The sequence below is a fragment of the Schistocerca nitens genome, chromosome 1 (genome assembly GCF_023898315.1).
Source record: "Schistocerca nitens isolate TAMUIC-IGC-003100 chromosome 1, iqSchNite1.1, whole genome shotgun sequence".
NCBI classification, from domain to species: domain Eukaryota; kingdom Metazoa; phylum Arthropoda; class Insecta; order Orthoptera; family Acrididae; genus Schistocerca; species Schistocerca nitens.
The window spans coordinates 715,286,558-715,302,481 of record NC_064614.1 but is presented as its reverse complement, the minus strand read 5'-3'; the positions used below and the strand labels follow the sequence as shown (position 1 = coordinate 715,302,481).

Genomic DNA, 15,924 nt, shown 5'->3' with positions numbered 1-15,924 from the left:
TTGCAACAAATCAGACAGCACGTGGAGAATCTTCATGCAACTCTGATTTCGTAAACAAGGCTCTTGATAGCTGTTCACATTTCATGTTCTGCAGAGATCTGATTTCATCCTCTGTAGCCACTGTACACTAGCCCATACCAAGTACTACAATGGAACAAATACACAGTGGGCGTCCTCCTCCTGGAAAAATGGACCACAGTCTCAATAGAGCTGGTAAAATCAGCTTGGAGGCTGCTAGAGCCAGCCACCACGCCACAGTCAACTCCATGCACGTCTCACACCAACGATCCCGCCTGAGTCAGACAGCTGTGACCAGCCCGACTTTCACATCCTATAACCATCCAACAACACCCTGCCCCCCTACTCGTGTGGGCCAGGAAGTGACTTTTAAGTACCCTGTCATTAATGGAGCTCTGCACGTTCGGAGGGGTCGGTGTGGGAGTGACTATCGATGGTCGACTGGACACCATGTGCATTATCTTCGAGGAGAAGTTCTTTGGACTAATTTTGATAAGTGTGTTTAGCTTTCGCACTTGATTTAATTTCTTGTTCTATTACGCTGTAGAATAAATTTAAGTAAACAACAGCACAAATACTTGTACATGTTCTTTCATGTATTTCGAGTTCCGTACAGTTACTAGAAGGTAGAGCACATAAGAAAGATATGCAAGTTTCAGTGGATGGAGCAGTGATAATAGTTACAGATACATTACCTGTACGCCTACGATCTGTCTGCACGAAAGAGTATTTTGATGTTCCTTTACGATAAAAAATGCATTTGGAATATATTTATTATGTAATAAATTCTACCACACATTTGAGAAAAGCCAAAGGCGAAGTATTACCGCTATATTTGTTTTTTCTTAATAGTTTTAAGGATTAAACATTGCACAACAGTCATTCGAAATTCTAACACTCACCTGATTGACAACCATTTGACCAAATATGCAATACATTCCAGCCTCTCTTAATACGCTAGGAATTCCAGCTATTGTTTTCATCGCTCTTTTCAAACCTCCATCACTCTGCAACAGCTAATGTATCAGAGGTTAGTACAGTATCAATGAAAATTATGTACATAAATTAACAAATCTGAATTTCTGAAACCTAAAAATTGTGTGTATAAATTTCTATCTTAATGTGCAAGTGTCAAACAAACACAAGTGCGTCAGTTGTCAAAATATGAGTAACTAATGGACTGAACGATACGTACGAGATGTAGTACATTAGTGGAAAAGTAACAACAAAATGTTACTGCATTAGTATTTTTTAAAAAAATACTGAACAAACTAATGGACTGAACGATACGTACGAGATGTAGTACATTAGTGGAAAAGTAACAACAAAATGTTACTGCATTAGTATTTTTTAAAAAAATACTGAACAAACCCTAAAGCAGCGATAAGCTTATAAGGCAAAACAAAGTATCCTAGACACATTAATGAAGACGTCAGTGAGAACATCCGTCAAGCGATCTTTTGAACAGAGTAATTTTTTGTCATGCAATCTGCATCATAAATGCTCTCGAGTGTGTTAATGTATATCATGCTGAATCTACTGGTACTGCCGGCCGCGGTGGTCTCGCGGTTAAGGCGCTCAGTCCGGAACCGCGCGACTGCTACGGTCGCAGGTTCGAATCCTGCCTCGGGCATGGATGTGTGTGATGTCCTTAGGTTAGTTAGGTTTAAGTAGTTCTAAGTTCTAGGGGACTGATGACCACAGATGTTAAGTCCCATAGTGCTCAGAGCCATTTGAACCATCTACTGGTACTGCTGTTTCCTTGTCTTCAGCTACACGTTTCCTTACGTTATCGAGTTCTGAAGAACGTGTTGAAAGATTTAAAAAAAAGGCCATAAATTTACATTACTTTCTTTCCATAATAGTCCGTTACAAGGAGGATATAGACAATGGAACAGAAGTCTCTGTTTTCATATTTCAGCAGTTATCTGGCTGTTTTTAATGGTTATTAATTAAAACTCTTGCCATGTGTATACACACAAGAAGGGCTTTTCCAAAACAGAGATTATCAGGTACTTGGTTTAACTTTAGTGGACAAAGGAACACGAAATGAACACCTCAAAACAAATAGCAAAAGCTAATAGATACCTCAAAAAAGACGTGATGTGACCTTATAACAGAATAAAGAAATGAGAATGTGCTAGACAACAGGCTGGAAGTACACACAATAAATGATAGTAACACAATGTGTCAAAAGTTGAGCTTGGATAGAAGTGTTAAACCGCAGAGTAGTACTTTTGGTGCAGCCACAAAAATTTGACTCCTACCCTGGCAACGCAAGACACAAGAGACAATGGCCAAGCGGAAGACCATTAAGAAAGGACCAGTGAGAGTGCAGTAGCCAGCCGCTGTGGCCGAGCGGTTCTAGGTGCTTAAGTCCGGAACCGCGCTGCTGCTACGGTCGCAGTTGGAATCCTGCCTCGGGTATGGATGTGTGTGACGTCCTTAGGTTAGCTAGGTTTAAGTAGTTCTAAGTATAGAGGACTGATGACCTCAAATGTTAAGTCCCATAGTGCTTAGAGCCATTTGAACCATTTTGAGTGCAGTAGTGAACATGGAAGCTATTGCTGCATACTGGGAGAGCTGAGTGCCCAAGCTAGCAATGACACCATGGTGACAAAAAGATATTTTTATAATGAAGACTGTGCAGACTGTCAAAAGAAAGCCTGAGTTGGATGCAACAAGTACTCAGAGCAGTTCAAATGGTTCAAATGGCTCTGAGCACTAAGGGACTCAACTTCTGTGGTCATCAGTCCCCTAGAACTTAGAACTAATTAAACCTAACTAACCTAAGGACATCACACACACCCATGCCCGAGGCAGGATTCGAACCTGCGACAGTAGCAGCAGCGCGGCTCCGGACTGGAGCGCCTAGAACCGCACGGCCACCGCGGCCGGCACTCAGAGCAGTGATTTTGAATAATATGCCCACTACCTCTCCTGGAACTCGGAGTTGCGGAACCTTTCAGCTGAGTACACAGCCAAACCAGGACACATGCTGTCATCGCTGCCTTGCGATTGCAGAGCACACGAGTCCAAGCCACATAAATATCATTTCTGTTCAGTGAAGTGCTATTCAGCATGCATCTTCCCAGCCAAGGGGGGAGGCCTATAATGGTCGACCATCTGCTCGTATAGTCACTTTCGATCCTCAAGTCTTGTCTAGAGGGACTGAACTGCAGAGTTGGCTACCGGGCCAAGGCAGATGAGGTGCTGTGACCACCATAATCGAGCGGTCCTACTGGTGGCCTAATCAGTTGGGCCTGGGAGCAGATCATCTTCCGTCGTCATGGGACATGCTGTTGCCAATGCCTGCTCAACTTCCTGTGAGGAGACTTCTGTGCAGCCAGTGTCTCTCCTATCTGGAGGCCGCCACACTACTCTGCACAGATATGTGGACTCTGAAAATAACTGGTAGTTTCCCTCCTTTTGTGCAACCTACAACAGTGTCGTAGATCCCCTGGTCACTGTCTCCTGGAAGCTGTGCTGTGTCTCACGTGGCGCAGGTTCTGTCATGTCTTAGTGTGGCATGGACACTGGCCTTGTGATGGATGACCCGAGGGTGCGTCAGCACCATGGTCATATGGCGCCTGAGATGTGTCGCATATAACGCGGTGGACAACTTCCTCCTGCCTCGTCAGAGCCAGCGCCATGAACGCCAATAACTCAATCATTGTATCTAATGGACAATAAATGTTTAACGCGATAACGTTGTTTTATTAATGCCTATGAGCAACGGACAGGCTTCTACCCTTCATGCTGGAATATCCAAGTATCTGGGTGATGTACCAACAACCTCCCGACCTCAACCTGTCCACAAATTACAACCCCTGTAGCGCCAAATTCCCTGCAGCTACAAGTGGTGTCAGAAGTGTTGTTGTAAGAAGGCATCCGATATTGGCAATGTATCTGGCTTTGGCATTGCAATTGCAGCCTCAACTGGCTGTCCAAGACTACGAGTTGGTGAGTGTATCTTTGGTAGGCTTTTTATTTTACGATATGAACAAGTGTACTAAGAGGGGTAGGCACATAAACTGAATGTGACTTTCGTAAAGTTGCAGGAGCCTGTGGACCTGTCATAATTCAAAGGAAATTGTAGAGGCGAGTATTTACGGCCTGTTAGATGCCAATATTGTAATTTAGCTGGTCATAAGTTACAATGTACAAGAGCAGTACCAGTTAGTTTGATACTTGTAGCGGGGTTGGCCATGCAACACAGCAATGTTCTGATTCTCTTTGGGTCATAAGTCATAAACATTAGTCTTGTAATATCTCTCTATTTGTCAAATGGAGGCTAAACAAATGCAAGACACACGTATGACCAAGATACACAAAGGAGCTTTTTGAAGGGGCAAGTCACTCTGTTAGTAACCAATGGCATGTTCAGAAAAAGATACACTCTTTACAATCTAGTAGCAGTCAAGGGAATCCGAGTCAGCAGAGGCTAAAAAGTTGTTGAATGAACTCATCCCTTCTGTGAATCACATAGTAGCTAATTTAGTAATTCCTTTTTGAGAAAAATCAACTGGGGAAGTGTCTGTATTTATGTTTTGAAGGCTGCCGCTAAGTAGTATACTGGATGGACGAGAAATGCTAGCGTATAGCTCTGTTACTGCAGTAAGCTCACGCTAAACCATATGTAATGTACCACAAAAAATTAATGGGCAAAAGGAGAAACTGACACGGCATGCCGAAGCAGACAGAGTTATTACGCAAGAGTCAATAAACTGAGCATCATTGGTGTTTTTTGTGGGCTCCTAACTCACATATCGAAAATGTCAGAATTGGGAACCTGGGTGATATAGCTGTAGCTATCAGAGTAGCAGTGCATCTAGAGGAAACTGATATTGTTGCCCAAGCAATGTCGCCATCCTCATTGTTATGAATGTGGGAAAGTAAGGCACCGGGCACATGATTTTCGGAGTGGGAAACAGGATAGACAGTGCTGGAACAAGTGTTCATTAAACAACAGAGGGAATGCTTGAAACACAAAACACTGCAAAGTGCATGAAGAGAAGGAATGCTGCTTCCTGGGTAAAATAAATGGTAAAGAAATAAGTTTTTGATGCACACAAAGGATCATGAGTCAGTGGTTAGTCTGAACCTATTAGGTAGGAAGAGACTGAAGTCTTCACAATATAGATCACGTGGTGTAGGTGACAATGATTTGATTTCACTGGAGACAACACTGCTATATTGGGAGAAGAAGTTTTCAGAAGCATATGCAAGTGTAGCCACATGTCGGCGAGTACTATAGCTTGACCTGCTGGATAAGCATAATGCAGAAATAGGCCTTCAGCGGTCCTAATCATCATCGTTTCATCCCGATCGACGCGCAAGTCGCCGAAGTGGCGTCAAATCGAAAGACTTGCACCCGGCGAACGGTCTACCCGACGGGAGGCCCTAGCCACACGACATTTACATTTATAGCGGTGTACAGTCGAACTCAGTGTGGCATTATTACCATTGGACCCAGCTACATGCCACAAGGTTCACCAGCCATGAAGGTGGTGCCAAATAAACTGTGGACCCATGCACTAAGGATCAATCCACATAATAAAGTACAGAGAGGCACAGAAAAGTTAGTCTGGGAGAGTGTGGGTACTGACTAGCCAGGTGAAGTATTATGTTCTATAGAGCCATTAGAATGCAATGACAACTAGATAAGTCACATCGTTTGGTTTGGAGAAGAACACATAAGGAAAATAGGTGGAGAGTATATTGTTTCGATGAGTGTAGGTAATTTTGTCATAGACGAGGTAAGTCTGCTAAAGGGCTTACTAGTTGCCAACCTACTTATAAGTTTGGTTACTATGGTTAGAGATCTGTTCAGTTCTGGTGGACCATTACCAGTAACACCAGCTATGCAACATCGGAAACCAATGGGTAGTAACACTCAAGTATACAGGAAACTATGCAGAATTCCGAAACACCTACGGCCAGTGATGGCGTTATTGAAAATGGTGAAACACCATGAGGTAGCTGTTGTAATTGCTTCCAAAAAGTCACTAGGCAGTACTAGAAAATATAGATTTTGCTGTGATTACTGACACCTCAACTCAAGAACTATTACCAATGTGTACTCTGTACCAAATACAAACGCAAACTTTGGGCAGCTTAGGTGAGGGTAAATACATTTCTACAATGGATTTAGAAGCAAAGCAGTTATCACCAGTTGGAAGCAGTTCTGAAAGACCTGCCAAAGAACTTATTTACAATCGTGCAGGGTCATTACTAATATTGCAAAATAACGTTTGGTCTCAAGAACATGCCAGTCACTTCCGAAAGGTCGTTGGGTGGAGTACTTAAGAGGATTTAGGGAAGCAGTGCATGGTTTACCTTGATGATGTAACTGTATTTTCCAAAGAGATAAAGGAGCATATGCAACGATATGAGAGTTGTTCAAGAGCTTACAAAAAAACCATTTGACACTGATTGTGGATAAATGTAACTTTGCAGTGATGAAGATGTATTATTTTTGGTATGTAGTTTGTCATGAGGGTGTGAAAACTGACCTGCATTTAATTTCTGCAGTATATGATTTCTTGCCACCAAATGCAACGAAACGGCTACAGCTATTTCTCGGTCTTTGTAATTATTATCGAAAATTCGACACAGGTTTTGCCAAAATTGCTGAGCCCTTGAACCATTTGTTGAAGAAGGGAGCAAAGTTTCGTTGGTCTATCAACTGTCAGACTGCCTCTGATAAGTTAAAACCTGCATTAATGTCGAGTGGGTATTTCTGAATTTTAAAGAGAGATGCATTTTATCATGCAGTGCAAGCAGTTTGACTATCAGTTGTATTCTCAGCCAAAATAGGAGCGGAAGATAACACTTGCTGGCATGTGCATTAAGGCAGCCGATAAAGCAGAGATAAATTATTCTGCTATGGCAAAGAGATGTTGACTATCATCTACATCATTACATTGTTACCTCTGCGGAAGAAAATTTAGTGTAGTGACAAACAACACAGCACTGAAATACTTACCGGGACTGAAAGAATCGTCAAGTAGATTGACATGCTGGGCTTTGAAATTAGGTGACTTCGATTATGAAATAGTGCATAAATCAGGCAGGAACATGGTAATGCCGACGGCTTAAATAGAAAAGTTGAAGTCTTACAAACATTGGGTACGAGCTGAGTGGCAGACAGTACGTGAGGGCTAGCTATGTGGAATGAGAAAGTGTGGACCATGAGTGGTGGTGACAGCAGCTCAAGAAGATGAAGTACTGAGGCATACACTTGGCCATATTCTGTCGCGGCATGGATGTCGAATAACAAGTGGTCGATGAACAGCAGAAAAATTTTGTTGGGTAACCAGGAGACAAGACGTGAAGCAATATATTAAAAACTGAGTGCCGTGTGCACAACATGCGATTATCACCAATCAACTGTCTCTGCTGCAACGATTGCCGTATTGACTACGATAGATCGCATTTCATGTTGTGTCACAATGGTCAGAATCCGTGATCAATAGGCGAATGCAGTAGCTCAGGCCATGGTGAAAAACTGGCTACGAAAATTTGGTGTTCCTGACACAACAATTGCTGATTAGCGTACTAACTTTATGTTTGATCTGATGAAACAGCTATGTCGTTTACTATGTATTTGTAAGCGTAGGACTAGCCCTGTCCGCCTTCAGTCAAATGGGAGCACAGAATGCATTGATCGTATGATTTCCAAGATGTGGAGTTATTACATAAACACGTATCACAATGACTGGGACGTTTTTCTCCGTTTGACGTATCTGCATATAACACTAAAGACACAGAGATTTGGTTTCTGACCATACGAAGTAGTTTATGGTAGGAAGATGCTGTCACCTTTTGACTTCATAAAGCCTAAAGTAGAAAAAAATGGGGACCCAGTAAGGAAATTTGTGAAGACGTTGCGCGATGTTTGTCGGAAGGTGAAAAAAGCAAACATCACAGAGCTCGAGAGACAGTAACAGATGAAACAGCGTATTAGTAAGCTACCTCCGTAGAGAATTGGGCAACGTATTTTTTTATGAATCCCTACACATCTAACGGTTAAACAACAAAGAAATCCCTGAACCAGTATCAAGGACTACGCCAGGTTGTAGAAATGCCATTATCTGTCACATCAAGTTGCAGCCGCCAATGAAGACCTTTATTGTTCATGTAGGACGCCTTAAGCCGTTTAGGAGGTGTGGATGCTTTGCTGTAAGTATCAGGAACATCACCAGCGCAGCATGTTACGTTAAAGGAGAAAGGGAAGAGATCGAAGGGCAATGTTACAGGGATAACAGATATGCCATATGCACTTAGATCACATCTCAGAATTACTGAGCGATATGGGTTTGTGGACTGTTTTATTCGTAGTATTGAGATTGTGGGTCTGTCACTGTTCGAATATATTTGGGATACAATATTTGTTTATTATGTCATTGTAGGATGTTGTGTTTTTGGGAATCTTCTCGTTTTTCTTTCGAGGTAGCTTTGCAAATTATAATTATAGCATGGGTCATCCACAAACAAATACTAATCTTGTTATGGAAGAGTCCTATTCAGTTTAAGCTGTCCAGACGGGAGAGGAAAGGTACGTCAGTCGACTTTCTGCTATACTGATCATCTTTGAACTTCTATGGTGCAGCAAGTCTTTTCTCGTCAGACTTAGCCACCGTGAGCTGCAGCACCAGCTGCTGAGTCAAGACTGATGGGGAGCTCTGTAAATGTAATCCAGTGGTCCTTTATGGTGGCCTAACCAGCAGGGCTTGGGTGGCAGATTTTCATCCATCATCATGGGGGTGTGGCGTTGCCTATGTCCACTTCCATCTGTGTGAGCGGACTTTGATGCTGCCGGTCTCTCTGCATGGCTAAACAGACTCTGAGCAGAACTGTTAGGTAGTCTCCCTGCGTGCAGCTTACTACGGTGTCATGGGTGTCCTGGTCATCATCTCGTGGAATCTGTGCTCTGCTTCATGTGGCGTGTCGTTGGCTGCATCTTAGGGTTCCAAGGACACTAACCGTTTAACGGCCACGGAGCTGCATCAACACTGTCACTGTCGGTGGGCCCTTGATAAGTCGTTCTTCTGTGGCAGCCAGCTTCATCCTTCCAAGCCAGCACAAGTCACCCTAACGTCGATATCTCAACCGTTGTATTTTACGGACAATAAAGAGTTAATATTGTACTATTGATTTGCTAACACCTACGAGCTTCAGACAGGTAATTATCTTCCTTGTAGGCGTACTCACAAACCTGGATGAAGCACTGTCGACCTCCCGAGCATGACCACGAACCACCACTGCCATAGCGTTCAACCCAACATGTACAAAAGTACAAGCCAGAAACCAAATCAACTGATGATTATCTGAGATTTACTACCTGTTCGATATTAATTAATCCCAAGCCAAAAGCAAGGGTGGGACTTTCATAGAAAGCTAAGCAGGGCAAAATATGAAGGTGCAAATCAATTTGTTCGTTCAGTATTCCGTCGGACTGATTCTCCTTACATTTATAGATCTTTAAAGCATTCAGTGCAGGGAAGTCAAAGTGAAACGGCAGCAGGAAAAATACGAAAAAATCAAAAAAGAGAGGGTCGTCTGAAGGGCTGGCTCAGAGTGTAGAAAAACCTTTCGTGGACATCAAAATTAACAGTGCAGTAAGAATTCCTCTATTAAGTGCCGAGAGAAGAGCGGATAGGTGGCAAGAAGGCACTGAAGGATTCTACGAAAGGGGAGGCTTGTCCGTTGATGTGACTGGGGAGGAATGGCAGTTTACATGGAAGACATAGGGGATCCAGTATTAAAGTCAGAATTTAATATAATTTTGAAGATTTGCGATCAAATATGCCAGAAGGGGTACGAAACATTCCTTCAGATTTTCTAGAATCATTGAAGGAAGTGACAACAAAGCGGCTATTCAAGTTGGTGTGTAGAATCTATGAGACTTGAGGCATACCATCAGACTTTCGGAAAAATATCATCGACACATTTCCGAAGATAGTACAAGCAGATAGGGTCGAGAAATATGGCAATATCAGCTTAACGGCTTACCCCATCCAAGTCGCTGACAAAAATGGTTCAAATGGCTCTGAGCACTATGGGACTCAACTGCTGAGGTCATTAGTCCCCTAGAGCTTAGAACTAGTTAAACCTAACTAACCTGAGGACATCACACACATCCATGCCCGAGGCAGGATTCGAACCTGCGACCGTAGCGGTCTCGCGGTTCCAGACTGCAGCGCCTAGAACCGCACGGCCACTTCGGCCGGCGTCGCTGACAAGATTAATAAAAAGCGGAATGGAAAAGAAAATTGAGGATGTGTTACAAGATGTTCACTTAGGGCTTTCCGAAAGGTAAGAGCAATACAGACGCTTGTCTGTCGTTGAGACTGATAATGAAAACAAGATTTAAGAAAACTCAAGATACTCTTATAAGATTTGTCGAACTGGAAAAAGCGTTCAGAAATGTAAAATGGTGCAAGGTGCTCGAAATTCTTAGAAAAATGGCATTAAAGGTAATACACAATTTGTACAAAAACCAAGGGAGAAACATACGAATGGAAGACCAAGAAATGACGGAAATAAAACAGAGGTTCAAAATAGGGATTAAAATTCAGGATGAAAGAATAAACTTCGCTGAGGACATTGCTGTTCTCGGCGAAGGTGAAGAAAATCACAGGATATACTGAATGGAATGAGCAGTCTAACGAATACAAAATATGGGCTGAGAATAAACCGAAGACAGACGAAAGTAATGAGATGTAGAAGGAATGAGATTAACGATAAACTTCACATCAAAGTTTGTGACCGAGAAATCTACGATGTTAAGAAATTCTGCTCTTTCGGAACGAGAATATCTGACGGACGAATCAGGTAGGGCATAAAAAGCAGACTAGCATAGACAAAGAGCGCATTCCTTGCCAAAAGGAGTCTACTAGCGTCAAACATTGGCCTTAATTTGAGTAATAAATTTCTGAGGATGCACGTTTGGAGCACAGCATTGTACGGAACTGAATAATGAACAGTGGGATAACCGGAAAAGAAGAGAATGGAAGAGATTGAGATATGGTGCTGTAGAATGATTTTGGAAATTAGGTGAGCTGATAAGATAAAGATAGGGAATTCCACAGAATCGCCGAAGAAAGGGACGTATGGAGAAGGCTGGCTAGAATAAAGGACAGCATGATAGGACATGTGTAGAGGGCAAAAACTACCAGAGCGCAGTGTAGAGGGTAAAAACTGTAGGGAAAAACAGAGACTGGAATACATCCAACAAATAATTGAGAAGTACTGTGAGATGAAGAGGTTGGCGCAGAGAGGAACTCATTGATGACTAAAAAAAGTAAGTTTCCAGTACGTCAAGGGCACGCTTTTTGCACGTTGTGAAAAATACCCATGCTGTTTTCTGTGTTCCCCAGTCAATAATCGCTTACAGACAAGGGTAAGCAGTTGTAGATCCGTTCTGTGTTCTTTAAACCTCACATACAATGATGTGCCGGTTTTGGCCTTATGATAACGACCACACCGACTAAAATCACTCCTGTATACCTCTTCCCCAGAACAAATGTCTTTTTTTCTGTATTATGTCTGATTCTCAATCTTGATGTGTTGCTTACTTGGAAGTCATACCTGATACCTTTTGAAACATTTTTCGATTTGCTGTAATATTTTCCATGCAATGTCATTGGTACCGCTGCAACCTTACGATATTTTTAGTATGCCCGGAAGTGTTCGATGTCCTCTAACGTCCTGACTGCTGTCTTACCCAGTGCAAGAAGTTCCGCATGCGGTCCGTTATGTTTGCTGCCGAAGGAGTAGACTAGCAATGGATGTTGGCTGCTATAGTTCCCAGGCTCTTTGGTGTAGTTGGATGACATTTCCAGACGTGAGTTTCTGTCCTCAATTTGTTCACGAAGGCAGCGTCTACAACCAGTCACAAACTGACGGTACCATTTTGTTACAACTTGTATAGCATAATGATGCTATTTGATCTGTGGTTTCTGCATTCCTGTCTTCCTAACAGACGTTGTGCACATAAACGACTGCTATGTCAGAAACAGGTCAATCCGGCATGAAGGGAGCTTTCGTAAATTATTCGAAACAGTCCAAATCTTCTACGTAGAGCAATGTTTACAGAATAGGTCTTCATTTCTCCCAGACACAACACAAAAAACAAAAACAAAAAACAGCTTCTATAGAGCATATTACATTGTAGATTAACTAACTAAAAGTCATAGGCCGTTTAGAAATGTTCTAACAGCCCAAACTGCAGCGACACATAGAAACTTACAAATTCAGCTAGTTTCGAAACAATGTTGTCGTCTGGAAAATTCAAAGTGGCTGAGGGTCCACAAGCAACAATAAAAAGGTACGCTTCAAATCTGTGAAATTAATTCTCATTGTAAACAGGAAAAATAGTTTTTTACTAACTACACTGGTGAGCCAACGTATTATGACCTCCGCCCTCTGCAAAACTGAATACTGGCTGGTGGCGGTGCGGGCGCGTGACGCGATGAGGATATCATATAAGAGGAGCAAACACGAATACGGGCCGCAAATGGGAAAATCCACTGACACAGGCGACCATCCGAAAGGGAAGATTATTTCGGTTCGTCAGTTTGGGCGAGCGCCTCGGAAATGACCAATCTGGTCGGCTGCTCACCTTCTACTATATGGTCAGTATCAGTAGTCAGTGGCCATAGGACGATGAAATGAAGACTAGGCGACAAAGTACTGGACGTCCACGCCTCACCAACGAACATGGATGTCAGAGGTTTGCCCACTGTATAAAGCAGTGTAGGCAGCGACTTGTGGCATGTCTAATGACAGAGCACAATGCTGGTGAAGGCAGAAGTGTGTCGGAACATGTCGTTCAGCGCACATTGTTGAACTTGGGGTCCATAGCAAACGAACCCCTATGTGTTCCTGTGTTGGCCCAACAACGCCGTCAGTTGCGATTGCAGTGGCCACGAGATCACCAAAATTGGTTCGTGGATTAGGGAAGAGTGTCACCTGGTCGGATGAACAACCTTTCTTGTTACACCAGGCCGAATGTCTTGTTCAGATGTGCCGTCAGGCAGGCTAACAGCTGTTAGAAACACACACCGTGCCACGGGCGCAGACCTGTAGGGCCAGTATTATACTGTATGGGACTATCACTCGAGCTTCCGGGGCCGCTGTGGTAATAACCGCGGGCGCCATGACGGCTGTGAAATCCTGAACATTAAAGCGGACTTTCGTACAAGACGTCATTCCTGACGGTGATCGAATTTTTCAGCGGGTTCCAGCTCCGCGCCCACAAATCACCGGCTATCAATTCATAGGAACTGTGTCACCTACTCGTACACATGTGGTGGCACGTAGCTCCAGGAGCCTACGAAGGACTTGTCACGCCACGCCATGCAGTATCGCTGCTGTACTACGTTCCGACTCGCTGTTAAGAAGGTGTGTGTCATGTTTGACTCATCAGTTTCTGCCAACATGAATGTAGTACAAAATAGCTACACTACAGTGCTAATATGAATTACGAACGTCCATAATGTAAACAGAAGGTTTTTTTTTCATACTTTTATAAACCACTACGTGTGTTAGTTACTTACCACAGAAACAACGAAGATGGAGAAGCACACCGTAAGTATGTTGGAGAGCAGAAGAATAGAAATAGAGTAGGTTATCGCCAGCTGCAGTAGGTTGAAACACCTGCCGTTAAGAATTTCCGTTAGTTTCACATTTCATGTTTTACGGATCACATATTTTTCCTTATTGTCAATGCTTAATCAAAAATGGTTCAAATGGCTCTGAGCACTATGGGACTTAACTTCTGAGGTCATCAGTCCCCTAGAACTTAGAACCACTTAAACCTAACTAACCTAAGGACATCACACACATCCATGCCCGTGGCAGGATTCGAACCTGCGACTGTAGCGGTCGCGCGGTTCCAGACTGTAGCGCCTAGAACCGCTCGGCCACTGCGGCCGGCGTCAATGCTTAGATGTAGTAGAATTTTTATATTATAGTGTTTACTTACTACTGAATGTACGACATGCAATAAAATATAGACGCAAATAGTAATGACATCAAGCGACTTGGGTAACTGTTTTCAGGTGTGATAAGAAACATGTGGATAGACAGAAATGTTTATTTATATATTTCTTTATTGTCCTTCACATGTAACCTTTGCCAACTAGTGGCTCCGTAATAAGTGATCGTAATTAGAACAATTCTGAATGGACTCTAAAAAACGTAATGCATTTAATATATGTGAAAATTAAAACTGTGGACTTAAGGCAATATTAACGCAATCGTGAGTTAGCATCTGAAACCCACTCCGAGCTTCTTGTTGCAGTCATACGAAATCGCACCACAGACCGTAACTACAGGTGTAGGTGCAGAGTGTCCGGCACACAGACAGGTTGTTGCAGGCCCTCAAGTTGTCTCCTTCTAACCAACATACGGCCGTCACTGGCACCGGGGAAAAACCAGCTATCATAAGAAAAAACAAGAGATCTCCACCGTGCCCTCCAACGAGCTCAAGCTTGAAACAACGGGATTCACAGATAGGATTGGTTAGGGGTCAGTAGAAGGAACGCTACAAGGCGTCCGGCTCGGGGCTGTCGTAAAGTAACCAATTTATAAAAGTTAGTTTGGCCACCGTTGTACGAACTGCTGCTGAAATTGCTGCTGCAGATGCAGTAAGATGCCCAAGAGCCATACGCTGAACACGATGGTCTTCCCTCTTGGTAGTACCAAGTGGCCGTACGAAGTCCGGTCCTCTTGAAAACCGTACGTTCTCACGACCATCGCTGCAAGCAATCAAGTACAGTGGCTACATTCCTGTCAAGTCTTTCTGCAGTATCACCCAAGGGACATTCAGATTCTTATAGCCCCATTACACGACCTCGTTCTAACTCAGTGAGGCGTTTATAATGACGTCTTTGTCACCTTAAAGGCATTCTTGGCTAACATCAACTCAACATGTCTCATCTCAAAGGTAACTAACGCTCACGACCGTTACCGTATGATTCGCATACTCATAGTGGCACTACTAGTGACACTCTTATGCGCCTGGGCTGAATTCTGAATAGATAACATCTTTCATGAGTAGGAATACGCTTACTAACCTTCGTTTATGTCGCACAACTCATTCTTGGTGCAGCGATTTTTTGTCAGTCAGCGTATAGGCGCGCGCCACGAGAAGTCCCAATAACGTGAAGGCACGTTCGTTGTCTGGCGCCGGTGCTTCAGCCTGAATTACCAACACTGGTAGCGTTTCTGCACTAACAATGACGCAGTTGACGCATTGCGCACGTACACAGAGCACCTTCCTCTTCCCGTGATCCCCGCTCTTCTGATTGCTGACCTGTCACAGCAGGACCTTAGCATTTTGGACGCTTCTTTCTCGTTTGGTAAGTATGCGTTTTCTATGTAAATATACAGGGTGAGTCAGGAGGAAAGGTACATCTTTTGACGGGTGACAGCATTTGTGATTCTGAACAAAAAACGTGATGTGGACATATGCCCTATTCCGAATGGTTTCCGAGAAAAAACATTTTTAATGTACGTTTCTATTTATTTTCTGTATTATTCATTGCCATTGTTTACGAAGTACTGCAATAGGATAGAGGTAATTGAGACGAACATTCTGATGCAGGACTCATGTGGTCTAACAAGTCTGAAAACTACCTCAAACTGGCCTACACAAAGTACCTAAGCTACAGCGCAAGCGCGTCGCGTGAGATTTTCAAAATATTCTCGCGATCTCTTCGCGCCGACTGTTAGTACTAGACAAAAAATTAATAGGACCTTTCTTGTAGCAAATTTACTTTAGTTTGATTGTGTACTGAGACACTTTTTCGTTGGAGCGTACGGTTTTCGAGTTATTAAAGAATGTGGTACGAAACTAATATTAAACGTGTTCTATCTCGGAAACCATTTGCAATA

At 43.1% G+C, this 15,924-nt stretch overlaps 1 protein-coding gene across 1 annotated transcript in view; it reads right to left on the bottom strand.

The window, feature by feature from the left end:
* Nucleotides 1–15,924, bottom strand: part of LOC126196880 (uncharacterized) — a 130,808-nt gene that overhangs the window by 39,141 nt on the left and 75,743 nt on the right. Inside the window, exons 5-6 of the mRNA XM_049934599.1 lie at nucleotides 13,584–13,683; nucleotides 921–1,034 (exon numbers count right to left, since the gene is read on the bottom strand). Of these exons, the coding sequence (XP_049790556.1) occupies nucleotides 921–1,034; nucleotides 13,584–13,683 (214 nt within the window). The remainder of the gene's footprint in view (nucleotides 1–920; nucleotides 1,035–13,583; nucleotides 13,684–15,924) is intronic.